This window comes from Medicago truncatula, chromosome 3, assembly GCF_003473485.1.
Source record: "Medicago truncatula cultivar Jemalong A17 chromosome 3, MtrunA17r5.0-ANR, whole genome shotgun sequence".
Taxonomy (NCBI): Eukaryota; Viridiplantae; Streptophyta; class Magnoliopsida; order Fabales; family Fabaceae; genus Medicago; species Medicago truncatula.
Window position 1 is genome coordinate 27,588,365 of NC_053044.1, and position 26,886 is coordinate 27,615,250.

Below are 26,886 nucleotides of genomic sequence, written 5' to 3' on the forward strand. Positions count from 1 at the left end.
GGGAAAAGAACAGATGTGAATTAGACCGGAAGAACCGGCGATGAGAGAACACTTCGCCGATAAAAAGGAGCTTTTATGCCATATTAGAAGTTAGGTTGGCCTTAACATACATAACCGGTTTGAACATGACTACATTTACTTATAAACTCATGTTCATACCATATCTCTTCCAATGAGAGGAGCATGATAGAGGTGATCTGATTCATTATGTAATCTTTTTTTATTAGAGTGAAAACTAAAGCATCGACCATGACAATGAATGATAAATCAGAAGAACTATTCATCCAAATTTGTAAGTCTCGATATGACTTTCTTCCCTTAGCGTGACCAAAGGAAATTGATACATTGTGTAATTTATACTCACGATTAACCATCTTAGTTGATCTAACTAGTGAGCTCCATGAATGACTTCAGCAATGTGACAATTTTTTTTAAGGAGTTAAATTAACCCACCTAAATTGACACTGAAAAATTGAACCTGAGACCTTGAGGAGGAGCACACTTGATAATCTCAAGTTAAGAAGTGTCAACTGCAAGTTAAGAATCTCTCAAAAACTGATTCCATAAACCAACAACAAAATGGCAATGAAGACACTTGATATTATTTTAGGAATACAATTGAAAAAATTATTATATCCATCTTAATAATCGTCGCATTTGATCATTTTACACATATTAAAAGAATGATAAATAAAAGGATTTTTTTTTGTTGTAATTTTACTAAAATTATTTTAATTAACCATCGATTCATTTTTACTAAAATAAAATATAGTAACAAATATATATAGTATATATCTTTAATTACATCGAAATTTTGACCTATTTTAAAAATATTTTGACCTATTTGTTAAGATTTTTGACCTATTTCACATCGAAATTTCATCAAAGTTAGATTTTGTTAAGATTTTTATGTAAAATGTGTGTAATTCAATTCTAAATTATAATCTCTCAAAACAAATTTGTAAAATGTAGAGTATTATTATTAATTGAATAGAAATGTGACGACCAAAACAAAATATGTGGAGATGAAATATGAAAAGACGCTCAAGCTTATTACTCCCTTGGTATCCAACTTAAAAGTCATACAAATGACGATTCATGATTGAAAGATAATGTACAAAAATTTACACAGAAAGTACATCAAAATTAATCTCTTTATATATATATATATGTTTTATAATATATTAGATGTAAGATGTGTTAAAAAACTCCCCAAACAAATTAATATCATCAATTGAAATAGAAATGTAAAGATAAAAAAAAAGAAACGTGAATAGATCAAATATGAAAAGATATAGTCATTAGGCAGTAGCTTGATTATAACCTTTGCTTGCTCAGACCAACTTGCAAGTCATTGGAGGGCCAATATGCTTGCTAGCTTAAATATGTCATTAGTATAGAAGAGTGTGTAACACAATCAAACAACTCATTATCTTCACTTCAAACTCCATCATCCATGGCTAGAGGAAATTCTACCTTCCCCATCCATTTCTTCAAGATCATCCTCCAAACTAATCTTCAAAGGATTGTGAGCAACATTCCTTTTAATTGACTTTTTACTTTAGATTTCTATCATATAAACATCACATGCATCATGTCACAGTAGAAGGCATATTTATTTGACACCTTTTGTTGACCAAAAGGGGTTCTTTAATTTTTACAGAAAATTCCAAATAAGTTTACAAGGAAACATGGAGTTGGTCTATCAAATCCAGTGTTGATCAAGCCTCCAGATGGCACTAAATGGAAAGTTTATTGGAAAAAAATCAATGGAGAGATTTGGTTTGAAAAGGGTTGGAAATATTTTATTGAAAATTACTCTCTTGGACATGGTTGTTTGGTGGTGTTCAAATATAAAGGAGATTCAAAGTTTGATGTACACATACTTGGCCAGAATGCAGTAGAAATAGACTATGATCCTTCATGTGATGGTTATGATGAGAAAAATGATATTGATCATAGTGATGATGAGTCTGTTGAGATTTTGGAAGAATGGCTTAATCAGAAGAATGCTAGACAAAGATCACCTTTCGTTTCTCCTCGACCTCATAAGAAAGTTAGAGGTATTTTTCAGTTTTTTTTCTTTTCTCTTTTTACATATACATATTGGATTGATGCAATTTTCTATGTAAAAAGAATATTGCACACAATTAAATTATTAGAGAAAAATATTCACATGTGAATCATTAAAATGCTCTTTTTTAGACAAGCTACCTCCAGGACCTTGCATGAAATTTTCTACTGGTAAATGTTAATAGTTAGCAAAATTTGTGATTATGTTACTTTGTAGAGTTACAAATTTGAACTCTTTAACATTTTGATTAGAACTCTTTCAGCATTACGTAATTCACTAACCAAGCTGCGTACTTAGAGTACCTGTCAAAGCAACTGATTAGTTCTCCTTGTAGTTTTGATATGGACAATAGTCCTTTTGTTTTATGATTCAAAAAATCAAGCGAAATTTTGGACCGTCCGATATTGATAAAAACAACTATCGATGTTCTGACTGTGGTGTGGTACCGGCTGCCATTTGTTTTAGGGTCATGTTAACTTGTGCCCTTAAGGCACATGTTAAGCTTTCTACAAAGAGCAAGTATTTATTGAGAAACATTAAATTTCAATCTTGTGAGAAGTAAATTTGCACAATTTACGATGCATAATTTCCATCTTTGGAACCTTAACATATGTCCAAGTTAACATTTCCCTTTGTTTTATATTCCACACATATATGCAGGTGAGATTAAGAAAACTGCTAAAAGAACTTCATCATTGGCCAAGAGGAGCTAGAGCTCAGGAAGTAGCTCAAAATTTCATCTCATGCAATCCTTTTTTCACAATTCTCATCAAGCCTAATCATTTGGTAGCAAATCGGCTGGTAAGGTCAAACACAACATTTACAGTAATTCATGAAGTACATTATTGTATACTGTTATGTTGTGATTATAAATTAATATGATTGATAATACTATTATACCATATGCAGAATGTACCAAATTTTAAAGGGGTTATTGAGAACAAAGAGAAGGATGTGATGCTTCAGATTGGGAAAAGATCATGGAATGTGAAATTGCTCTGTTGGTACAAGCACACTCAGGGTCGTCGCCTTTCGGCCAGATGGTCCTTGTTTGCAAGAGAAAGTGGACTGCAACAAGGAAATGTTTGTGTCTTCGAACTGATAAACAAGGAAGGTTTAGTTTTTAAAGTTCATGTTTTCTAAAAGGACAGGGTTGTGTATCTGCTTTAGTTCATGTTTTCTAGGACGAAGTTAATTTATCTGCTTTAGTTACACCAGTTGAAGAACCGGCCTCCTTTATAACTCGTATATAAATTACCCTTGACTAAAACATTCAACGTAATGTTCATCCCTTCAACAACAATGAAAAACATGACAAGAGATATATGATCTCCTTTTCTCAGCCCCTTTCCAAAACTAACTTTAGCAGTTGGGATGCAAACGAATATGACCGAAGCTGATGTCGAGCTAACACACTCCATGATCGATCTTCTCCACAAAACAGAAAAATTCATTCTGGTCATCACTTCATGTAGATACTTTCACTTAGCTGAATCATACACCTTGTAAAATCAACTTTAAATAAGATAAGGTTTATTTTCGACTTTCTTGTCTCATCAACCACCTCATTAGCAATAAGGATCCCATCAAATTTTTTTGCCTTCCCTTAACGAAAGCAAATCGGGTCCCATATATTGCATTGCTAATAACCCAGTTCAATCTAGTGGTCAAAATTTTAGCCAACACTATGTCCATTCACCCACCCCAACTGACTCCACATTTATTCTTCTTAATGCATGACATTGTAATTTTTTTTCTTATGGATTAAATTTAAGGTTAATTATGTTTTTATTCCCTCTAAATATACCAACTTTCACTTCCTCTCACTAACGAAATATGACGTGGCATGTACAAATGGAAAATCTAAAAGACTAAAAGTGAAAATTGATATATTTATACGGACTAAAAACATATTTAATTCTTAAATTTATTATATTGAAACTAAAAATAAGAATAATACTTTGAAAGTGATGTGCATAATATTAATTGAAGGGTACAATTGAAAGAAAAGTTATTATTTAATTGGAAACTAAAAATAAGAATAAAAAATTAATTGGAAACTTTGATTTTTTTTTTTTTTTCCTTTTGTAATTGGCCACCTCTTGAAAATTTGGATTGTTTACAGCCCGATGGTTTGATTTTGAGGACATTTTATATGATCATCTGGATTTGATCCCAGAAGTCAGAACACATTAAGTATGTGTTGACTAAGTGAATAGCAAAATTAAAAAGTACATAGGAGGTTTAATTATTTTTCATTTGTTTCAAAATAAATGTCGTTTAAAGTTTTCACACATACTGCGAAATGCAATGATTTTTTTTTTGTTACAAAATGCAATGATTAAAAGAAAGAGAATTGTTATTTTACCAAATGATTAAAAGAAGTTTACCAAATTATTCTTATTAACTTTCCTTCAAAAAAAAAAATATTCTTATTAACTATTGGTTAATTTTAAAAATAATACTTTGAAATTGGTGTCCATAGTATTAATTGAAGGGTACAATTGAAAATAAATTATTATTTAATTATTTAATTGGAAACTAAAAATGACCTTCATTTTTAGTACAATTTTTTTTTTGCTTAAGGGACACTTATTTTAAAATGAAGAGAGTAACTTATGTCCCCATACATATAAATATACTTTTGTTTTAGAGTCATTGGAGAGGACCATGGTCTTTTTTAAATATGAATGTGTGTTTAATTTTGATTACTACTAATGTCTAAAAAGAAGAAGGAAAAAAACAGTCTCATTGAAATACTACAAATCTGATGTTAAATATGAAGAGTCGCACGATTTTATTGGTAGATGTAATAATGACATTAGGTATGTAGCTTAATTCTAAGTTTACCATTAACAAATAAAGAGGTTTGCTAGCTTAAATATGCCATCGGAGAGTAACAAAATCAAATATTTTATCAAACTCTTTCATCCATGGCTAGAAGAAATTCTACTCTCCCCATCCGTTTCTTCAAGATCATCCTCCAAACTAATCTTCATAGGATTGTAAGCATTCCTATCAGTACAGTAATTTACTTTAGAATTCTTAGCATCACACATGCAACATGTTATATATTCATTTAACATATTTTCTGTTTACAATATTAGCACTAGAACTTTTCAACAAAACAAAATATTGGCACTAGAAATTTTATTATGGATATACACATAACACATGAATATTGTTTAACTATCACTGTTGTATTTCTAGAAAGAATAATTGTATTTGACACCTTTTCTTTAATTTTTCAGCAAATACCAAATAAGTTTACTAGGAGATATGGAGTTCATTTATCAAATCCAGTGTTGATAAAGCCTCCTGATGGCACTAAATGGAAAGTTTATTGGAAAAAAATCAATGGCGAGATTTGGTTTGAAAAGGGTTGGAAATATTTTACTGAAAATTACTCTCTTGGACATGGCTCTTTGGTTGTGTTTGAATATAAAAGAACTTCCAAGTTTGATGTACACATTTTTGGCCGGAATGCAGTAGAAATAGATTATTCTTCATGTGACAGTGATGATGAAAATGACAATGTTGATCATAGTGATGATGATGAATCAGTTGAGATTTTGGACGAATGGCTTAATTGGAAGAAGGCTAAACAAAGATCACCTTTCGTTTCTCCTCGACCACATAAAAAAGTTCGAGGTTTGGTTTGGTTTCTTGATTTTCTTTTCAGTGTACATATATAATACATAATGGATTGATGCTCTTCAAGAGTTTCTTCTTTGATTTACATTGCACGCATATATGCAGGTGATGATGAGAAGACTACTAAAAGAACTTCATCAATAAATTGGCCAAAGGATGTTAGAGCTCAGAAAGTAGCTCAAAATTTCATCTCAAACAATCCTTTTTTCACAATTCTCATAAAACCTAACCATATAGCAGATAGTCAGCTGGTAAGTTGAAAAACAACATTTACATTAATCCCTTTTGTTATGATTATTGTTAAGGTTACAGGACCAAGGCTTTTAAATTAAGAGATACTAGTATTATTAAGCATTTAAGATGAGAGTTAATCTGTGATCAAGAAATAATATCACACTGTAATTGATTAGAGAAAGTCAAACCATAGCTGTAGGAAGCAATTATTAGGACAACAAATATGTTTCTATATATTGTGCCAATATACCTTGTGAATGATATAGCAAAAAATCATTATTCCTTACATATCATTATTCCTTATAATTATATATTATAGTGATTGATAATAGTATTATGCTATGCAGTTTGTACCTTTAGATTTAAAAGGGATTATTGAGAACAAAGAGAAGAATGTTCTTCTGCAGATTGGGAAAAAATCATGGAATGTGAAATTGCTCCGTTATTCCGAGATTTTAAATGGTCGCCGCCTATCGGCCGGTTGATCCTTGTTTGCAAGTGAAAGTGGACTAAAACATGGAGATGTTTGTGTCTTTGAGCTCATAAACAAGGAAGATTTAGTTTTTAAAGTTCATATTTTCTAGGACAAAGTTAATGTATCTGTTTTGGATGCCGTTGTTTCTATAACTAAGTTAATGTATCTTTCTAGAACTAATGCATCAAATCGGTGAAGTGAACCGAGCTTCACATCTGGTTGTAGTTTTACTTAATTTTGAAAGAATACCATGGTCCATCATGACTCACCAATTTTTTGCATTTCTATCTAATTTATCAAATCTTGAAGAAAGATTGAATGAGCTTATCGTTAGAAAGAGTTATGTTCAATAAACATAAATGACATTGGTAATTGAAAATTCATATGGAGGAATTAGAGTTCGAAACCTATCACAATACAACTTTTATAAATATTTATTATTTTAATTAAGAGAAAATATTGAGTAATAAAAGAATTACATTCCATATTAATAGATTTTATGATTTTTTAGTTATATATATTTTATCAGTAAAAAATTTCTATTAATTTTTTTTAGGGAAAAAAATGAGTTAATAAGAGTGATGTATTTTTTGTAATACAAATATGATTTGAATCATTAACCTTTTAGTGTACATCATTAACCACTTCAAAAAAAAATAAAAAATTAACCACTAGTAAAATATATGATATTAATCAACCAAAAATATTTATTATTCGATCCACTTATTTAACATATCTCAACTTAAACTACTTCATTAATCATTAAAATACAAGTCATTAACCACTTAACGATTGTAAAATGACTAATATATATTCACTGACAATACTTTGTTAGCTGCTAAATTTCAAGTCATTAACCCCTTAGTGTAACTCCTTAACTGGTAAAACAAAGTAATCATAGTGAGCAGTAATGATTTTTATTTTAGTGATTAATGAAATACAAAAACTTTGTGGATTAAATTAATCTCTTTATATTTTTTTATGATGAAGGGAGGTGATGAAGTTGATGAATTTTCTCCTTTTAAAAAAAAAAGTTGATGAATTTTCTGAAATTCTAGGTTGGATGATGAAGCTCATGAAGGGTAGGGATTAAGATTAACGTTTTTTTCGATAAAACTTAATAGAAATGATTTATTTGGCAAATGAATTGTAAGTTAAAGGATCAAAATGTAACGTTAATTAGTTAGGGTATCAGAGTAAAAATAAAAAATAAATTAAAATTAATCTCTGTATTTTCTTGATGATGAAGGGAGGTGATGAAGTTGATGAATTTTCTGAAACTCTAGGTTGGATGATGAAGCTCATAAATGGTAGGGATTAAGATTAATTTTTTTTTTCTTTTCATAAAGCTAATAGAAATGATTTATTTGGCTAACTGAGTGTAAGTTAAGGGATCAAAACGTAATATTAATTAGTTAGGGGCCAGAATAAAAATAAAAAAGTTGATGAATTTTCTGAAACTCTAGGTTGGATAATGATGCTCATGAATGGTAGGGTTTAAAATTAACGTTTTTTTTCTTCATAAAAGTTAATAGAAATTATTTATTTGGCTAACAGAGTGTAAGTTAAATGATCAAAACAATACATTAATTAGTTAGAGGACCAGAATAAAAATAAAAAATAAGTTAAAATTAATCTCTATATTTTCTTGATGATGAAGGGAGGTGGTGAAGTTGATCAATTTTCAGAAATTCTAGGTTGGATGATAAAGCTCATGAGAATGATAGGGATTAGGATTAATTAGGATTAACGTTTTATCATAAAACTTAATAGAAATGATTTATTTAGTTAACGGAGTGCAAGTTAAGAGATCAAAACGTAACGTTAATTAGTTAGGGTATTAAAATAAAAACAACAAATAAGTCTCTACAAAAAAAACAACCAATATGTTAAGAGACCAAATATACAATGTAGCCAAAAGTTATTTATTTTGACTCTTTAAATAATGAGGTAAATGCACTAGTTATCATTTTTCTTGGCATGCTCATTTTTCATATTCTAAACAATGACTTGAGAGACTTAATATATTAGATGTCGAATTTGTCACTGAGAATCATTAAAAAATTTAAAGATCAAAAGTGCATCGAGAGAGGAGTACTACAATTAAGGCAAAATTACACGAAATATGAAAAGGCGCACTATTTTGTTCATAGATTTGATAATTAATGACATTAGGCAGGTAGTAGCTTAATCATAACCATAAATAAATGAAGAGTTTTGCCTCATGCTTTGCTAGCTTCAATGTCATTTGCACAGAAGAGTGACTTACACACATAAAAAACACGTTATCTCCACTCTCTACTTCAAACTACATCATCCATGGCTAGAGGAAAAACTACCCTGCCATTTCGTTTCTTCAAGATCATCCTCCAAACAAATCTTCAAAGGATTGTAAGCATTCCGTTTAATTTACTATTTATGTCATATTTACATTTCACATATTTTCTGTTTACGATATTAGCACTAGAAATTTGATTAGGCCACAAATGAACGCTTAAATATAAGTGTTTTATTTCTAGAATTTTTTTTTTTGGACACCTTTTGCTTAAATGACCAAAAGGGTTGTTTAAATTTTACAGAAAATACCAAATGAGTTTACAAGGAGACATGGAGTTGGTCTGTCAAATCCAGTGTTGATCAAGCCTCCTGATGGAACTAAATGGAAAGTTTATTGGAAAAAAATCAATGGTGAGATTTGGTTCGAAAAGGGTTGGAAAACTTTTACTGAAAATTACTCTCTTGGACATGGGTTTTTGGTGTTGTTTAATTATGAAGAAGGAACTTCTAAGTTCCTTGTACACATACTTGGCAAGAATGCAGTAGAAATAGACTATGATGAAAATGTTGATCATAGTGATGATGAATCATGTCAAATTTTGGATGAATGGCCAAATCAAAAGACTGGAAGGAGGCCACCATTAGATTCCCCTCGACCACGTAAGAAAGTTAGAGGTATGGCTTTCATTTTCTGTTTCTTCTTTCATTATATTAACATTCAATTTCATGGTGCCAAACATTTCATCTTACTTAGTTACTTGATGTTTTTTAATAAACGCTAGACTTGAAATTGAAAACACCAAGTATTATATGAGGTTCAAATTCTGAACATGCTCCTCTGAGAGTTTAACTATTTGTTTTATATTTCACACATATATGCAGGTGAGATTAAGAAGACTACTGAAAGAACTACATCATTGAATTGGCCTATGGGAGCTAGAGCTCGAGAAGTAGCTGCAAAATTCATCTCAAGCAATCCTTTTTTCACAATTCTCATAAAGCCTAATCATCTGGTAGAAACTCGGCTGGTAAGGTCAAACACAAAACATTTGCATTAATTCATTCATGCAGTGCTATGTATAATGATCGATAATATACTATTTATTCTATGCAGTGTGTACCAAATTTAGAAGGGGTTATTGAGAACAAAGAGAAGTATGTGGTTCTGCAGATTGGGAAAAGATCATGGAATGTGAAATTGCTCCGTTATTACGAGGCTAAAAATGGTCGCCACCTATCAGCAGGTTGGTCCTTGTTTGCAAGTGAAAGTGGACTGCAATCGGGAGATGTTTGTGTCTTTGAACTGACAAACAAGCAAGATTTAGTTTTTAAAATTCATGTTTTATAAAGGGACAGTTAATGTATTTATTTTAAGTGCTAGTAACTTGAACTATAAGCAACACTTTCGTTTCCATCAAATGTGTGAAGTGAAGTAATCTTCACCTTCTTTTGTGTGGTTGTAACTGTACTTCGTTTTGAAATATTTGAAGAAATACTCTATGGTCACACCCAACTTCCCAAGTACAAGGTTGCAACGATGAAAATGTTACATAATAAAGTACTATATAGGTAAATTTACAGGCTTGTAAACAAAACAAGAATACACCAAGTAAAGCAAAACTAATACTGATACATAATCAGAAAAATGAATCCATAAAAACATTCCTCCATTCTGCCCCTTTATCTAGTTCAGAGATGAACTCCTGTTTAACACCCCAATTATCCTTTATACGTATTCTTAAGATCTAAGCACAGTGATATAGGCTCCGGACGTATAGAACTACTCTGGAGAGTTTTGAATTGGTATCGTGAAGTATTTTGGTCCCCATGTGTCTTAACTCTTCAACAAATTCTTGTTTAATCACCAGTCGCGTGAGCAACACGAGACACGAATAATTGTCCACACAACTTTTCCGTATTTTGGACGCTCACACGATGAATGCTTATGTGCACGCACAATTAAAGTGTTTTCCAGAATTTTGTGATATTGTACTTTTGCGCACACAATCTTATATCTAGTCATTTTTTATAAGAATCAAAAAACTAAATTATCAAGATGAGGGAATAACATTTAAAGGAGTTGGTGTTAAACTGTTTAAAAAAAAAATCCACGATATTAATAATGCTCTATAAACAATTCACTGTGTTCATCCATAACAGGATTATAATAATCAATCAAACAAAAGATATATCTAAACTTTCATTGAATCTTTCAAAGATTTGGTAAATTTGATTGAAATATAAGAAATTCCTGAGTCATGTTATCATAGATATTTCCTTCAAAATATTTCAAACTTAAATACAACTACAACCAAATGTGAAGATTATCACTTAACCTATCACTCAAAACAACAATCTCTAAAACAGACGCATAAACTCTGTCACTTTAGTAAACATGAACTTTAAAAACCAAATCTTTCTTGTTTATCAATTCAAAGACACAAACATCTCCTGATTTCAGTCCACTTTCAGTTAAAAACAAGTGCCAGCCAGCAGAAAGGCGACGGTTATATTTTCCCTCATAACAACGAAGTAATTTCACATTCCATGATCTTTTCCCAATCAGCAGCATCACATTTGTGTCCTTGTTCTCAATAACCCCTTTTAAATCTGGTACAGACTGCATAGTATAATACTATTATCAATCATCATAACTTATAATCACAGCATAACATATATATAATGTATATATACCTATCACTGCATAAACGAATAAATGTAGTAAATTTTTTGTGTTTGAGCCTCCTACCAGTTGATTTGCTTCCAGATCATTCGGGTTTATGAGAACTGTAAAGAAAGGATTGCATGAGATGAAATTTTGAGCTACTTCCTGAGCTCTAGCATTCTTCGGCCAGTTTATTGATGAAGTTCTTTTAGTAGTCTTCTCATGATCTCCTGCATATATGTGTGCAATGTAAGACTCTTGGAGAGCATATTTAGCATTTTTGAACAATCACGATGCTTTATGTTTGATAGAAAATCACATTAATCCATTATGTATACTGAAAAGAAAATCAAGAAACCAAACCAAACCTCGAACTTTCTTATGTGGTCGAGTAGAAATAAAAGGTGATCTTTGTCTAGCCTTCTTCCGATTAAGCCATTCATCCAAAATCTCAACTGATTCATCATCATCACTATGATCAACATTGTCATTTTCATCATTAGTGTCACTTGAAGAATCATAATCTATTTCTACTGCATTCTGGCCAAGTATTACTACATCAAACTTGGAAGTTCCTTTATATTCAAACATCACCAAACAGCCATGTTCAAGAGAGTAATTTTCAGTAAAAGTTTTCCAACCCTTTTCAAACCACATCTCGCCATTGATTTTTTTCCAATAAACTTTCCATCCAGTGCCATCAGGAAGCTTGATCAACACTGGATTAGATAGACCAACTCCATGTTTCCTAGTAAACTTATTTGGTAATTGCTGTAAAAATTAAAGAACCTCTTTGGTCAATAAGCAAAAGGTGTCAAATATAAACATCTCTTCTATAGGAATAGAACAGTGGAAGTTAAACGATATTCATGTGTTATATGTCTATCCATAATAAAACTTCTAGTGCTAATATTTTGTTTTGTTGAAATGTTCTAGTGCTAATATTGTAAACAGAAAATATGTTAAATGCATATATGACATGTTGCATGTGTGATGTGTGGTTATATGCTAAGAATTCTAAAGTAATTAGTACTAATAAGAATGCTTACAATCCTTTGAAGATTAGTTTGGAGGATGATCTTGAAGAAAAGGATGGGGAGGATAGAATCTTCCCTAGCCATGGATTGGATGGATGGAGTTTGAAGTGGAGATGATGGCTATGCTAATGACATATTTAAGCTAGCAAGCATGGGCCATTAACCTCCGATGACTATATGATGGTGATCTGAACAAGAAAAGCTCTTCATTTATTAATGGTAAACTTATAATTAAGCTAACTGCCTAATGTCATTATTACATCTACCAAGAAAATCGTGCGACTCTTCATATTTATCATCAGATTTGTAGTAGTATTTCAACGAGTACTAGTGATTTACCTTTTCTTTTTGGACTTGAGTATTCAATTTCTTAGACGACATTCATATTTAAAATGACCAAGATTTTCATTTATCCTTATTTATTAATTTTGTTACGTAATTTAACCTAATTTTTTCCCGCTCATTTGATTTATTAGGTTTGCAATTATTTAACCTAACGAATTTCATCTAAAAAAATGCATCACATCTGATAGGATTACCGAATTTTCTTTTATAATACTTTCAGATTTCATACATTTTGTGAAGTGTTTTATTTTGTCTACTATGTATTATCACCTGTTATTTTTTCACTGTTACCTATCATATATTGCATTTTATTATTCGTATGTCAATCTCTTTACAATAAACCCGAGCGGAGCACGGGTCAAAAATCTAGTTAATGGTATAAACTTACAATTAAGCTACTGCCTAATGTCACTAAGGCCCCTTTTGGATTGACTTATTTTGAGCTTATGTGGGTTTATCTACTCGCATAAGCGCCATATTTTAATAAGCATAAATTTTCAGCTTACCCTCCGGCTTAACAAGGAGCTTATGAATTTATGTAACCTCCTTAGATTCTCTCTTGATCCACTTTTTCAAAACATATATTTTACTTATATTTTCTTTGAAGGAATATTTTAATGATAATGTTAATTATCTTTGGCGGTGCATGAGTAACAAAATTGTTATATACTATTTTTATTATTTTTTTGTTACATAATAAAATGAAACTGAATAAAAAAACAAACTTAACTTGTCTTTTTTTGGTAACAAATTCTACACTAATATATATATATATATATATATATATATATATATATATATATATATATATATAATAATAATAATAATAATAAGTTTATTTACACATGTTAATTTTGTCTTATGATAACAAACTTGTTGCATGAAAACTGTAATTTCATCATAATTGGACTGTGTCTTATCCTAGTTCTTCATAACAGTGCCCTGGTTGGTGGCAGAGACTTTGCAAACAATTTAACAACTAAGTGCTTTCCCAAGCAACTTCATTACAACTCTCGCTCGGTTGTTTTTGCTTCACACTTGTAAACTCTCTATCTTTCTCTTCACATGATGCTTTAATTTTGGTCCCTTGAGCCACAAGTTTTGGCAAATGACGTAAATATAAAGACGACTGTTGAAATTTTATGAAAATCATTTAACTTAGAATTTTCGAGCTGTCTTGAGAAAATGTTTAAACAGAAAATGATTCGGAAAATTGTTGTAATCTAAAGATGAAAAGAGTATGTAAATTGTTGTAATTTCTTTAAGGTCTCTTGAAGATTTACGCACTTAAGAAAAAAATTTCTTTGGCAATTTTTTTTTTTTAAAAAGTGCTAATTTAGAATCTGGAAAATCTTTGAGCTAGTTAAGTTTGAAAGTATGTTGAGAGGTTTTGCAAAGCATAAAAGTATTTCTTTAGTAAAAGAAAAAGGATTTTGTGATCAATGATTCTTAAAAAAAAAATTGTTAGCATTTATAGTCTTTGGACAATTTTTCATCATAATATTTTGTCCATGTAAAAAATTTCCATCAATACTTTTTGTCCCTAAAATGCTAAAGGAAAATGTCACTTTAACTAAAAACAAAATTTTAAATATTTATAAAGATCATTTACTTAATTAACCCTTTAATATATTTATAATAAATATAATATAATTTTTTCAAGATGAAATATAATATAGATGGAGTATCTTGAAAAGAAATATTAAGAAAATTCAAAAATGTTTGACGTTTTTGCAATATATCACTTTTTTTTGTTGAAATGTCCTTGATGTTATGGCCTAATGGTTTTGTTGTGAGAACATTTTATGTCGTCACCGCAATTCGATTATGGTCACTCTTCCTCCTTATTTGAAAATGTACTGATCATTAAAACAATAAGAAAATAAAATATATGTATATATATGCCCTTTTTTATTTACGTATAATCCTTATAATATTAAAAAAAATAGTATTTCATAAGGTTTAAATATGCTTCATTTATGTCATTTTTTGGAGGCATTGGAGAGGATATTGGTCCCTTTTAGATATATGTGTCTTATTTGATTACTAATACTCATATCTAAAAAGAAAAAACACTTTATTAGTACCAATGGAAATACTACAGACCTAATTATGAAATATGAAGAATCGGACCATTATTTTCGTAGATGTAATAATGATACCCTAGGCAGGTAGCTTAATTGTAAACATCAACAAGTAAAGAGCTTGCTTGTTCAGACCACCATATCACATGCATCCTCCGGTCACTGTTATAAACAAAATCTATTTTTTAGATTCATTCAATAAATAATGTATATTGTTTATAATAGTAACCGGAGGGGGTAGTCATTGGAGGGTAATGGCCCATGCTTGCCAGCTTAAATATGTCATCAATATATAGATTACAGTAAGACACAATCAAAACATCTCGTTATCTCCACTTCACACTCTTTCACCCATGGCTAGAGGAAATTCTATCCGTTTCTTCAAAATCATCCTTCAAACTAATCTTCATAGGATTGTAAGCATTCTTTTTAGTACTAGAACTCAAGAATTTTACATTTTAGCACTAGAACTTTTCAAACATGCAACATCTCATATATGCATTAATTTCACATATTTTCTGTTTATAATATTAGCACTAGAACTTTTCAACTAAACAAAATATTAGCACTATAAATTGTATTTGACACCTTTTTCTAAGTGACCAAATTAAAGGGGTTCTTTAATTTTTACAGCAAATACCAAGTAAGTTTACAAAGAGACATGGAGTTGGTCTATCAAATCCAGTGGTGATAAAGACTCCTGATGACACTAAATGGAAAGTTTATTGGAAAAAAATCAATGGTGAGATTTGGTTTGAAAAGGGTTGGAAAACTTTTACTGAAAATTACTCTCTTGGACATGGTTGCTTGGTGGTGTTTGAATATAAAGGAACTTTCAAGTTTGATGTAGTAATACTTGGCAAGAATGCATTAGAAATAGACTATGATACTTCATGTGACAGTGATGATGAAAATGACAATGTTGATCATAGTGATGATGATGAATCAGTTGAGATTTTGGATGAATGGCTTAATCGGAAGAAGGCTAGACAAAGATCACCTTTTGTTTCTTCTCGACCACATAAGAAAGTTCAAGGTTTGGTTTGGTTTCTTGATTTTCTTTTCAAGAGTTTCTTCGATGTTTTACATTTCACACATATATGCAGGTGATGATGAGAAGACTACTAAAAGAACTTCATCAATGAATTGGCCAAAGGATGTTAGAGCTCAGGAAGTTGCTCAAAATTTCATCTCATGCAATCCATTTTTCACAATTCTCATCAAGCCAATTAATCTGGTAGAACATACTCGGGTAGGATGCACAAACACAATTTTTACTACATATATTCATTTATGCTGTGATTATAAATTATGATGATTGATAATAGTATTATATACTATGCAGTCTGTACCAGATTTAAAAGGGGTTATTGAGAACAAGGACACAAATGTGATGCTGCTGATTGGGAAAAGATCATGGAATGTGAAACTACTTCGTTCTTATGAGGGCAAAAATGGCCGTCGCCTTTCCGCGGGCTGGTACTTATTTGCAAGAGAAAGTGGACTGAAATCAGGAGATGTTTGTGTCTTTGAATTGATAAACAAGAAAGATTTGGTTTTTAAAATTCATGTTTACTAAAGTGACAGAGTTTATGCATCTGTTTAGGACATTGTTGTAGCTTAAACCAAGTTAAACTTTCCTTTCCATCAAATAGGTTGAGTGAAGTAATAACCTTCACCTTTGGTTGTAGCTGAACTTCATTTTGAAATATTTTGAAGGAAATGTCTATGGTCCATCATGACAAGCTAGTTTCTTGTATTTCTATCAAATCTTGGAAAGAATGAATGAAAGTTTAGATACATGATCTGTTGGACTAATTATTATAATCTTGTTATGGATTAATACAATGAATTATAATCAATTAATCATGGTCAATTGTTATATATTAACAATTAATTAATCAATGAATATACTTTAATCTTTATTCTTGAATGGACCGTAATAAATCGAATCATTTTATCATACCAAGGTACTATCAACATTGTAAGCAAATTTATGGATTGGGATTCTCTCCTGTAAATATATTTGTGCGCCTTTATCTTTTATCGAAAATGCGTTCTAGGCCTTTATGTTATTTTTAACATCTTTTAATCCTTTATCTTTTCTAAAAGATTCACATTTTAATTCTATAGTCAGAAATCATAGCATAAGTTAATAGAAGTTTAATATGTGGCAGTTACAGTGTTAACATAAACTCATGTGGCACAAAAGAGGGAAAACAATGTCGTTTTTACTAATAATTGAAAAGAATGCTAAAAACAAGAACATAAACGTTTGGAGGAGATTTTGGTGCGACAATGCCTTTGAAGGAGAACAATTTAATGCGACACTTTGAAGGAAATTAAATTGCTCCAACGTGTTTGACAAACTCGAAGCCACATAAGTTTAGTTTCCAACTTTATCTAACATTAGGATAATAAAAGGACAAAATATAAATCTTTTTAAAAAGATAAATGACCATAATATGTTGAAAATAAGATAAAAGATCAAAAATTTAGTTAAGTCAAAGATTGTTACATGCCGTTAGCACTTTTTTCTTTTTTTTCTTCCAATCAACCGATTCAGGGCAGCAACATAAATTGCAACCACCATCTACTACACTTTAATACTATTTTCTAATTTTGAGCACAAATGAAAAATTTAAGCACTTTGAATGCATGACATAATTCCACAAAAAAATATAATTTAAGCTAACTAATGATTTAGTGTAGTAACTCACATGAGTTTTCAGTAAAAGCAATAAAAAAAATTGTTAGATGATAATATTGACAATGTTAAACTCAATTAAACAAGTTTTTGTTCTCTCTTATCTAACCAAGTTTATAGGTTAGGATTATTTTTAGTCGGTTAAGTTTTCTGTTTGTGTATCCAATATAAATACACGAATATTATAATTTTTTAATCATTAATTATTCAATAGAATAACAAAATGTCATCATTCACATAAGGTTAAGCTGAAAAATGTTAAGTTTCTGTTTTATTTTCTTCTCATTTTACTATTATTATTTTTTATGAAAGTGACAACCTCTCATTTTTATTAATAAGTGAGAAAACTCTCGTGAATGTGATGTCACATGGTCCAAAAAGATAGAGACAAATAGAAAAGGGAGAGAGGGTATAGAAAAGGCAAAGTACCATATCCAAAATGTTTTTCAAAGGATCAAGATCTCACCTAAAAAAGTATAAGAGGAACAGGAAGAAGAAAAAACAGTGCTAGAAGAGGATCAAGGAAACAAAGAAGGAAGAATTTAAGGTTAGTTTGGTCTCTTTTGTTTTATGAAAATAAAGGTGTGTTGCTTCATTAACTATATATGAATTATCACATGAATGCAAATTGAGACTGTCTCATGAGTTTTGTAAATTTGGTTTCACCCTCCATCTTTTCTCTTATGTTATGTTAGTTTGTTGTTGTCATTAAATAGTTAGGAGTATATAATATATAATATTTATACAGAAGTAAAACATTAATTAGAGTAAAGATTTAAACTCTATTGAGAAAAAATACGAGGATTGTTGTTGATAAAGAAAATATTTGAAGACTTATTTGATCCTAACATATAGAAAGTACCAGTTATTTTTGTAGAAGAAAGTACCAATTTGAGACTCAAATAAATTACTCAATTAAGTAAGTCGTTTTATTTTTATAATTGAATTAAGTTGTTTTAGGCTCTCATTCGTCTTCTTTGTTTGCCTCGATCATCCCCTCTCAAATATATAGTCGCTTCTCGGAAGATACATGCTTGGAACTTAAGTTCCCTTCTATTTTTGTTTTGTTTTTTGTTCTTTTGTGTTTTGTTATTTTGTAACCCTACAAAAAAAATTGCATGGACATTAGATTATTTCACTTTTTTTTTTTAATAATCAATTTTAAAATATTAATATTCTAATGAATCTTGATTATCTTTTTCTCATTTCTCTCGTTCTCTTTCATAACTTTCTATCTGACTCTTATGTTCTCTTCATTAAAAAAATATGTGTAATCATACAAGAAAGTGAAATTAAGGCCCTGTTTCGATAACTTAAAACTAACGGAGTGGAATGGAATGGAGCGGAATGGAATGGAATGGAATGGAGCGGAACGAAATGCAACAAAGATTTCATTCCATTGTTTAGGGGGGCGTTTGTTTTTGGGAAACACAAATTATTCCCAGGAATAACATATCGGGAATGAAAATATGAAAATTTGATTCTTGGGTATTTGTTAAAAAAAGTGTTTGGCAAATAACTTGACATTCCTGGAAAAATTGGAAGTTACAATTTTTTTTTTTAAATCTATGCATAATATCATGGGAATGCACATTCTCATCTCTTTACATGGGAATAATGAAAGTTATGGGAGGTTACTCCATTCCCAGGAACCTTTATACCCAGGAATATTTTTTTCTCAACCTCATAACAAACATGGGTATAATCATTCCCTAGCCATGTATTCCCGGGAATGTCATTCTTAACCTTGAAACAAACACCCCCTAGGTATTTTACGACGGAATGAAACTAATTTCCCATTCCATTGTTTGGAAAGTGGATGGAACAGAACAAATTATAACTTTTTTATTTCAATTTTACCCTTTATTTCAAAACCATCAATTTGTTGAATTATCAAATTCAATTCAATCAAGATATGGTTATTTTAGCATCGTTCATGAATAGCTCTAAAATAAAGAGTATCAGAATAAACATGAGTAGCACCACAAATTCAACATATTTTGACAAAGCTTATTTTTTTACGAGCACCTTCATTCACGAGTCCTCAAAGTTAATACATGTTGATAGTAACCAACTAACCATAAACAACCAAAAATGTCTACAATACTTCCTTAAAAAAATTGTATATAATACTGAGTTAAAAATTAAAGTTGAAAATAATTGCGGCGTGTGCATAGAACTAAACAATTGTACTTCCGTAAAAATAAACTACACAATTGTACCTGTTAATAGAATGTCAAATTGTACTTGTAAACAAAAACATTTGCCTATCGAATTCTTTTTTTTTGAACAATCATTGCCTATCGAATTCTATGTTGGAGTGAAACAAACATGTATGAAAGAAGATGAATGGAATTTAAAAATAACACTTTATTGATGGAATGAATATTAATAGAAAGAAGTAACAGAGAAGATAGTATAAGCGAACAAGGGATAAGAAACTGAAGAAGAAATAAGAAACAGTGAAGAGACAAAAAAATAAGGTAGCTGATGGAATAGTAAAAATGTGGGCAAAATTTTAATTGTTTAACAATGTGTTCCATTCCGCTCGATACACCCTAAATTGGATGGAATGAAAAATTGGCTAAGTGGGTGGTATTGGATGGAATGGATACCATCCCACTCCATTCCTTTTTTACAAAACCAAACAATGGAACTATGATCTATCCCATTTCATTCCATTCCATTCCACCACTCTCCATCAACGAGGAGAGATAAAAAAAAATGAAAGAAGATAAAGTTTTGTGACATGGGGAGAGAGGAAATTATCCCCTCCATCAACGGACTAAATTAAAGCATGAAATTTTTTATGATACAAAAATATTTAATCACATATCCAGAAATTCTTCCTTAAAAAAAAAAAAGAAATCTTATCGATTATCAATCATGATTAATAATGAAAAACAATCTTGTGAGTTTAGATTGGTAGATAAATTGGATAATATATGCAAGGATCAGAGTTTGAATTTCAGACACTTTATTTAGACGAACAAAGACAAGTGAAGCAAGAGTTACAAAACATAAGTGTCGTATATAGACGGAACACCCAAAAAAAGTGACATAGACAAAGCAAAATCCATTTACAAAACCTCAAAATAAAAGTCAAATTGATCATCCCACAAAGATCTACCAACAACACCAAACAATTACACAAAACACCAAATCAAACCAAACAAACTTTCATGAACATTAACAATTGCCCCAAACCTCAACCTCAAAGACTAAAAGACCACTAAAATCTGCCCACACCCAAAAGCCACTACATCAATATGATCTCCAAACAACATGCAAACAAAACCCATAACTAGAATCCATTGAGCAACAACAATATCACCCCCTACCACAACCTTCCACCATATCCGCACCTCGCCCGACACAAGTCAATACAAAATCAACTTTCAAATTCAAAACTTCCCCACAACAGCCCCAAAACCAAACAAAAGCCTCAACATCATACACCAACACCCTTGCCATTTCCAAAATCCAAAACAGAGAGACAGAGCCTAAACTACTAACAATGATTGCACCTCGTCCGACTACAAATCAATACACACCAATCTTCCCTACAAAATTCATTTTACTCAACTTCATCACCACGTTGAACAATTAAATCCTTCAACATTCATAAACACCATTCCTCGCCACAATAACCACAACCAAAACAACGTCTAAAGCCAAAATGACAACCCCCGAAAAACACCACACAGTTGAGCGACTTGAAAAACGTCCAATTTATAATTATAGCGATGGATAAAGAGAAAACATCCAATTAATTCAATTACTGCATTCAAATACTGCATTTCCCCCCTTCTTTCTACTACTACTGTTGTATACTTGTATCGACTGTATTCACAGATCTAAAACGAAACCCTATGCCGCAATGCACTATACATGGTTGTGGATTCCAACCCTGACCTTCAAATTCATACTTGTGTGGTTTCTTTTTCTTGTTCTTTTCATAAATAACTTATAAAACTTCCATTGTTCTGTAGAAACATGGTATACCCAGAAAAATAAAAATGAAGAAGAAAAAAAACTCTTAAAATTCATACAGAAACATCATACTCAAAATCAAACCCAATTTCATATATCTTGTTAATTTATCATTCAAAACGTTATAACCCCTAATCCAAACCAATGAAATTGCAAGCAAAAATTTCTGACAACAAACACATGAATCAGTATAAACCAAATTCAAAATTAATGCAGAGTTGGTTATTTTTCGATCTGATACAGTGTTGCGTACGTTGCAGCACCGATGGTTGAACACGACATGTTCATGGTCGTTGCAGCGTCATGAAGTGGATGAAGTTTTTTCTTTTCTCAAAGGGGTTGTGGTCGATTGAAGGGGTTATGATTATGTAGATCGTTGTTGTTGGAATTCTGAGAATTTTAAATAGAATTAGAAAAATGGGAGTTTCAGTGTTGTTGAAGATGAATTAGAGAAGTGAGAAATGATTTTCAGATTGTAACCATGGAGGGTTTTTGAAGAAGTGATTTTCAGATTCGAATGTCTGGGTTGAAGGTAATGAATTTAATTAATGGATGTTAGTTTTGATTCTTATTTGGAAGATGGTGGTGGTGTTAATTATTGAGTTCGTGCTTTTTGAAAGAAAAAAAAAGTTGGATTTTTGATTTTATTTGATGAAGATGATGAAGGATGAATGATGATGAAGATGGGGAAGAACATGAAGAAATTAAATAATCAGGTGTTGGTGATACATTATAAGATCTGGTAGACCTCTCTTATCCAACGATCTCTTTTTTGAGGGGATCACATTAATTAATGATAGGTGAGTTAAGGGATGTGTTTGTGACTGTTAAAACTTATGAGACCAAATTGAATAAAAGAAATAAGTTAAAGGACCGGCAGATCAATTAAGCCTTTTAATATTTAACTATTAATTGTTGGTTTTTTCTAGATTACCTTTGAAGAATGATGGGTAATTTACGCACCAACCAATGAAAATGAGCAATTTGTTGGTGGGATCAAGATAGTTCATGGATACCACTTAAAAATGTGCTTATGTGGCTTATGTGTATTTGTTGGGGTAAATTACCCACCATTCGGTACCCTAGTTATCACCTTAATTGTTTGTTTTTAAGAAAAAATAATATAAATTTTTGAGTTTGGGGGGCATTTTGCACATAAATGCAAAACTTCATGAAATATTTGCAAAATGTCATGTTCACTAACAGAAGAATTTGACGGAGGGAGTAAATTTTAAAGGTAATTGAAGTTTTGTTAATTTAAACGGGATAATTGACGAAACTTACAATTTCAGGGATAATTGTCTATTTACTTAATGTTATTCGATTCGATAGAGATAAGAGATATTTAGTGAAAATAAACAGAAAAGCACGGAATAATCGGCGGCAATGGCTAAACAACCTTTGAAAGTGGAGTATATAACAACAACCCAACTCAGTCGGATTTAGAATCTCCACACTCGGTGCGGATCCTTACCCGGTTCAGTAAAGTAGTTCAGGTCCCCACTCCACCCACCTCTTCTCAATTTAATTTACTTTATTAGGCGGTTACAATTCTTTTTAGTCGGTTATGTTTTTTATATGTCAGCGTTAGTATTTCTAATTAATGAAAACAAAAAGAACTTGAACAATTTTATTTTTCTTTAATTTCCCTTCTCTTCGTTAATTTCTTTTGATCTTCATCGTTGCTCGAAAAGGATCCTAACACCTATATAATTACTATAGCCTATAATTTTATATTGCAACTAAGATCATTTGCATTGTGAGCTTCATCGTTGCTCGTTAATTTGTCTTTATTATTGTAGCTCAGGATTTTCTATCATATGCAGCAAACTCAAACTTCCATTGAGTTATATATGCTTGGATAAAGATGAATAAGCAAAATTCTCTACAAATAACGACTGCTTCTGTTGCTTATGATGATGATGGACATGCCAAAAGGACTGGTAAAATTCTAAATTGCTTCATAACCAATTCATTTTCATATGCATGCATTTGAATACTAAGCTTTTATCCTGCTACAAATTCTGCAGGAAATTTAAAGAGTGCCTTGGCTCATATCATCACTGGTGTTATCGGGTCTGGTGTTTTGTCATTGGCATGGAGTACTGCTCAACTAGGATGGATTGGAGGGCCACTTGCATTACTTTCTTGTGCAATAGCTACCTATGTTTCTTCATTCCTTTTGGCTGATTGTTACAGACATCCTGACTCTGTAAATGGGAAAAGAAACTACTCTTTTATGGATGCTGTTAGAGTCAATCTTGGTAATTAAACATAACATTCTTCACCTTGTTTAATCACTCTACCCAACATATATATGTTTTTTTATAACTTTAATTTGAGTTTAATGCTGTACAGGTACAAAAAGGGCATATGTGGCTGGTTTCCTTCAATTTTTGAGCTTGTATGTCACTAGTATTGCCTATGTACTTACCACAGCAACCAGTGTGAGGTACTTCTGTTAATTCGAAGATCAATGTTTTATTTCTTGTTGATTATATCACTGATTAATTTAAGGAATTGACATTATATATTTCACCTATAAAAAGAGGGCTCTCCCTAGTGAAATAAACATTCAGTTTTGCCATAATAATGACATATGTTTATTCTACTAATTAATACAGGGCTATTATGAGTTCAAATTGTTATCACAAGGAAGGGCATGGTGCTCCTTGTAGGTATGGGGGTAATTTGTATATGATACTGTTTGGAGTTGTTCAGATTGTAATGTCATTCATACCGGATCTTCATAGCATGACATGGGTTTCAGTTGTTGCTGCAATAATGTCCTTTACTTATTCATTCATTGGACTTGGACTTGGCATAGCAACAGTCATAAGTAAGTCTCATCTTCACTCAATTTCTGTTAATTTAAGATTCTGATTTTTCTTATTTCTTAATTTTAAGTCTCTTGATAGTTAAGGCAGCATCATATAACAACCAAACCCTTTTTTCGCTAAACGAGTCAGCTACATTAATCAAACAATGTCGTAGAGTGAAACACTGAGTCAGTCCCTAAATTATAGACCTTGAGTTTGATCGTATAAGTCTTTTTGGATAGGTCAATTTAGTTCATGATCATGAATATAAACTGTTATGAATCATAAACAATATAATATATAAAAATATCCCATAATAAATCAAGAGATTGTTTAATTGGTTGTTCAACCAATTGTCTAATTAAAGCAACATCATGAAGAAATAAAAACATTAGTATCCAATAATCCATACTATAGTACTATATTGATTCACACTTCATAGGAATTGGGTTGCACTTGCAGAAAATGGAAGAATTATGGGAAGTTTGACAGGAGTACAGACTGCTAATGTTGCTGACAAAATCTGGTTAATCTTCCAGGCAATTGGTGACATTAGTTTTTCCTATCCGTACTCAATGATCTTTCTTGAGATACAGGTACCTTAAACATTTCATATTCAAATTTTATAAGCAAATGAAAAGAATTACATCTGAAACAAATTATTGAATTTTGTTGAGCAAAGGACACTCTAGAGTCTCCTCCACCAGAGAATCAAACCATGAAAAAGGCCTCCATGATGGCAATCTCCATTACAACATTCTTCTACATATGTTGTGGAGGCTTTGGATATGCAGCTTTTGGAAATGCTACACCAGGAAATCTCTTGACAGGGTTTGGGTTTTATGAGCCTTACTGGCTTATTGACCTTGCCAATGTTTGCATTATCATTCATTTGGTTGGAGGATATCAGGTACTACTCTTACCAATCAGAATTTACTTGTTTAAATTTAAATAAATAACTTCAGAAGAGGCATAGTTGAAACACAGTTCTATTTTAACCAGACAAACATTTGCAGTTGTATACAAAAACCAAGCTATTACATAGTGTGCTATTCTATGATCTTTTTTGTGATGTAGACAAAACTGTGTGGGATGAAAATACTTACGATAATATTATTTTTTGTTTTGAAAGTATTATGAAGAGAAGTAATTGATTTGAAAATTTATTCAAAATCTGTAAAACCCTCTCCAAAGCATTTTTTGAGAGGTTTCTTAATGCTGCAAAACTAAGCTTATGCAGTGAAGTGGTTTTTCAACGTCATTTTGGTTGCTGCTGCAGCAAAACTAAACATAATATTTTAATTGAGAAAGTAAAACCTCATGCAAGGTGGGGGTGGGGGGGATTTACTCCTGCCTTTATCCTCAAAGCCCTCCACTACCTTTTCCTACAAACTTTCAAACAAAACCTTAAAATCTTATCTCCTTTTAATGTGGTACTTGGAATATTTCTCAATAGAGACATGTACTTTGAATAAATGATTTATAAATCAAATTTAGTCCATGCTAAAATAGTTGCTTAGTGATTGAATGTCCTCATTCACTGTTTTCTCATGTTACGTTTTATTAATAATGTGCCTCATTTATATGGTCTACTTGACAGGTATACAGTCAACCAATATTTAATACTGCTGATAGATGGTGTTCAAGAAAATTCCCAGAGAGTGGCTTTGTGAATGATTTCCACAAAGTGAAACTTCCTCTATTACCTTCTTTTAAGATAAATCTTTTCAGGTTCTGTTTCAGAACAAGCTATGTGATTTCAACCACTGGACTTGCAATTTTCTTTCCTTACTTCAATCAAATTCTAGGAGTACTAGGAGGCATAAATTTCTGGCCACTGGCTATATATTTCCCAGTTGAAATGTACTTTGTACAGAAGAAAATTGGAGCTTGGACTAAAAAATGGATTGTTCTCAGGATATTTAGCTTTGCTTGCTTTCTTGTTACAATGATGGGATTAATTGGATCATTTGAAGGAATCATACATGAGAAACTTAGTTGAAAAGGTTAATGACATTATTACCACTTAATAATGGGTACTTTATATGGGTTGTAGATTGGTTCATGTAGTTTAGTTTAATGTGATACAATGGTAGTAGTGTTTTTCAGAGTTGGATAGGGATTAAGCTATATCTGACTAGCCATGAGTTCCAACAAATTTTTAGTTTGGTATAATGGTATCCATGGAGTTGTATTTTTTTTTTTAAACTCATGGAGTTGTATTTTTTTTTTTTTAAACTCATGGAGTTGTATTTTATCAAAGTCTAAATTTGTTGGTTTTTTCTATTTCTATTAATCCCAAAGTTTCATTTTCCAAAAATACATCCTACATTCATTCAAGAACAGACTATTTTTATTTTGAATTAAAGTGACATTATTTGTCATTTTACAATCATCTTTGAGTGATTATCCCCTAATATTACAAAGTCAAACTCTTATCAATGAACTGACATTAGTATTTAATTAACGGAGTCGACACATTATGGTTGGTAAAACTAAACAAAAATATTATGTTCACATAA

General features: G+C 31.1%; 6 protein-coding genes across 9 annotated transcripts; 5 read left to right on the forward strand and 1 right to left on the reverse strand.

Annotated features, from left to right (window-relative positions):
* The first annotated feature begins 1,366 nt into the window (after positions 1-1,366).
* LOC11442747 (B3 domain-containing transcription factor VRN1) lies at positions 1,367-3,291 on the forward strand. The gene is made up of 4 exons (XM_024777640.2): positions 1,367-1,528; positions 1,664-2,063; positions 2,735-2,875; positions 2,984-3,291. Exons 1-3 carry the CDS (start codon positions 1,457-1,459, stop codon positions 2,785-2,787), a joined length of 525 nt encoding a protein of 174 aa, XP_024633408.1. The 5' UTR covers positions 1,367-1,456; the 3' UTR covers positions 2,788-2,875; positions 2,984-3,291.
* Positions 3,292-4,931: 1,640 nt separating this feature from the next.
* On the forward strand, positions 4,932-6,614 carry LOC11443561 (B3 domain-containing protein At1g49475). The gene is made up of 4 exons (XM_003600403.3): positions 4,932-5,079; positions 5,326-5,725; positions 5,834-5,979; positions 6,310-6,614. Exons 1-4 carry the CDS (start codon positions 5,008-5,010, stop codon positions 6,445-6,447), a joined length of 756 nt encoding a protein of 251 aa, XP_003600451.1. The 5' UTR covers positions 4,932-5,007; the 3' UTR covers positions 6,448-6,614.
* A 2,142-nt stretch (positions 6,615-8,756) lies between these two features.
* On the forward strand, positions 8,757-10,062 carry LOC11438033 (B3 domain-containing transcription factor VRN1). The gene is made up of 4 exons (XM_003600404.1): positions 8,757-8,828; positions 9,017-9,389; positions 9,597-9,742; positions 9,829-10,062. The coding sequence occupies exons 1-4, from the start codon at positions 8,757-8,759 to the stop codon at positions 10,060-10,062; spliced, it is 825 nt and encodes a 274-aa protein (XP_003600452.1).
* Positions 10,063-11,100: 1,038 nt separating this feature from the next.
* On the reverse strand, positions 11,101-12,500 carry LOC11440147 (B3 domain-containing transcription factor VRN1). The gene is made up of 4 exons (XM_003600405.1): positions 12,429-12,500; positions 11,748-12,150; positions 11,464-11,609; positions 11,101-11,334 (listed from the first exon to the last, which is right to left on the reverse strand). The coding sequence occupies exons 1-4, from the start codon at positions 12,498-12,500 to the stop codon at positions 11,101-11,103; spliced, it is 855 nt and encodes a 284-aa protein (XP_003600453.1).
* Positions 12,501-15,198: 2,698 nt separating this feature from the next.
* Positions 15,199-16,424, forward strand: LOC11438683 (B3 domain-containing protein At3g18960). Its single transcript, XM_003600407.4, has 4 exons — positions 15,199-15,261; positions 15,479-15,881; positions 15,952-16,097; positions 16,191-16,424. The coding sequence occupies exons 1-4, from the start codon at positions 15,199-15,201 to the stop codon at positions 16,422-16,424; spliced, it is 846 nt and encodes a 281-aa protein (XP_003600455.1).
* A 1,519-nt stretch (positions 16,425-17,943) lies between these two features.
* LOC11444869 (probable amino acid permease 7) lies at positions 17,944-26,659 on the forward strand. 4 transcript variants are annotated; one of them, XM_024778126.2, is made up of 8 exons: positions 17,944-18,099; positions 23,348-23,488; positions 23,576-23,809; positions 23,904-23,997; positions 24,170-24,384; positions 24,827-24,960; positions 25,047-25,274; positions 25,965-26,659. In XM_024778126.2, the coding sequence occupies exons 2-8, from the start codon at positions 23,413-23,415 to the stop codon at positions 26,364-26,366; spliced, it is 1,383 nt and encodes a 460-aa protein (XP_024633894.1). In that variant the 5' UTR covers positions 17,944-18,099; positions 23,348-23,412; the 3' UTR covers positions 26,367-26,659. The 4 variants fall into 4 exon arrangements, with proteins under 4 accessions (XP_024633894.1, XP_003600457.1, XP_039687203.1 ...); XM_003600409.3 differs by having other exon boundaries at positions 23,372-23,488; XM_039831269.1 differs by lacking the exon at positions 17,944-18,099 and adding an exon at positions 22,902-23,041.
* Positions 26,660-26,886: the final 227 nt, after the last annotated feature.

What these genes read in the sequence shown, in the direction of transcription:
- LOC11442747 (XM_024777640.2), top strand. Translation starts at nt 1,457, where the DNA reads ATGGCTAGAGGAAATTCTACCTTCCCCATCCATTTCTTCAAGATCATC. An exon ending in AAACTAATCTTCAAAGGATT is followed by an intron (nt 1,529 to 1,663) that starts GTGAGCAACATT and finishes TAATTTTTACAG; the next exon opens with AAAATTCCAAATAAGTTTAC. An exon ending in ACCTCATAAGAAAGTTAGAG is followed by an intron (nt 2,064 to 2,734) that starts GTATTTTTCAGT and finishes ACATATATGCAG; the next exon opens with GTGAGATTAAGAAAACTGCT.
- LOC11443561 (XM_003600403.3), top strand. Translation starts at nt 5,008, where the DNA reads ATGGCTAGAAGAAATTCTACTCTCCCCATCCGTTTCTTCAAGATCATC. An exon ending in ACCACATAAAAAAGTTCGAG is followed by an intron (nt 5,726 to 5,833) that starts GTTTGGTTTGGT and finishes GCATATATGCAG; the next exon opens with GTGATGATGAGAAGACTACT. An exon ending in ATATAGCAGATAGTCAGCTG is followed by an intron (nt 5,980 to 6,309) that starts GTAAGTTGAAAA and finishes TATGCTATGCAG; the next exon opens with TTTGTACCTTTAGATTTAAA.
- LOC11440147 (XM_003600405.1), bottom strand. Translation starts at nt 12,500, where the DNA reads ATGGCTAGGGAAGATTCTATCCTCCCCATCCTTTTCTTCAAGATCATC. An exon ending in AAACTAATCTTCAAAGGATT is followed by an intron (nt 12,151 to 12,428) that starts GTAAGCATTCTT and finishes TAATTTTTACAG; the next exon opens with CAATTACCAAATAAGTTTAC. An exon ending in ATCTGGAAGCAAATCAACTG is followed by an intron (nt 11,335 to 11,463) that starts GTAGGAGGCTCA and finishes TATACTATGCAG; the next exon opens with TCTGTACCAGATTTAAAAGG.
- LOC11438033 (XM_003600404.1), top strand. Translation starts at nt 8,757, where the DNA reads ATGGCTAGAGGAAAAACTACCCTGCCATTTCGTTTCTTCAAGATCATC. An exon ending in AAACAAATCTTCAAAGGATT is followed by an intron (nt 8,829 to 9,016) that starts GTAAGCATTCCG and finishes TAAATTTTACAG; the next exon opens with AAAATACCAAATGAGTTTAC. An exon ending in ATCTGGTAGAAACTCGGCTG is followed by an intron (nt 9,743 to 9,828) that starts GTAAGGTCAAAC and finishes TATTCTATGCAG; the next exon opens with TGTGTACCAAATTTAGAAGG.
- LOC11444869 (XM_024778126.2), top strand. Translation starts at nt 23,413, where the DNA reads ATGAATAAGCAAAATTCTCTACAAATAACGACTGCTTCTGTTGCTTAT. An exon ending in TGGACATGCCAAAAGGACTG is followed by an intron (nt 23,489 to 23,575) that starts GTAAAATTCTAA and finishes CAAATTCTGCAG; the next exon opens with GAAATTTAAAGAGTGCCTTG. An exon ending in TGCTGTTAGAGTCAATCTTG is followed by an intron (nt 23,810 to 23,903) that starts GTAATTAAACAT and finishes AATGCTGTACAG; the next exon opens with GTACAAAAAGGGCATATGTG.
- LOC11438683 (XM_003600407.4), top strand. Translation starts at nt 15,199, where the DNA reads ATGGCTAGAGGAAATTCTATCCGTTTCTTCAAAATCATCCTTCAAACT. An exon ending in ACCACATAAGAAAGTTCAAG is followed by an intron (nt 15,882 to 15,951) that starts GTTTGGTTTGGT and finishes ACATATATGCAG; the next exon opens with GTGATGATGAGAAGACTACT. An exon ending in ATCTGGTAGAACATACTCGG is followed by an intron (nt 16,098 to 16,190) that starts GTAGGATGCACA and finishes TATACTATGCAG; the next exon opens with TCTGTACCAGATTTAAAAGG.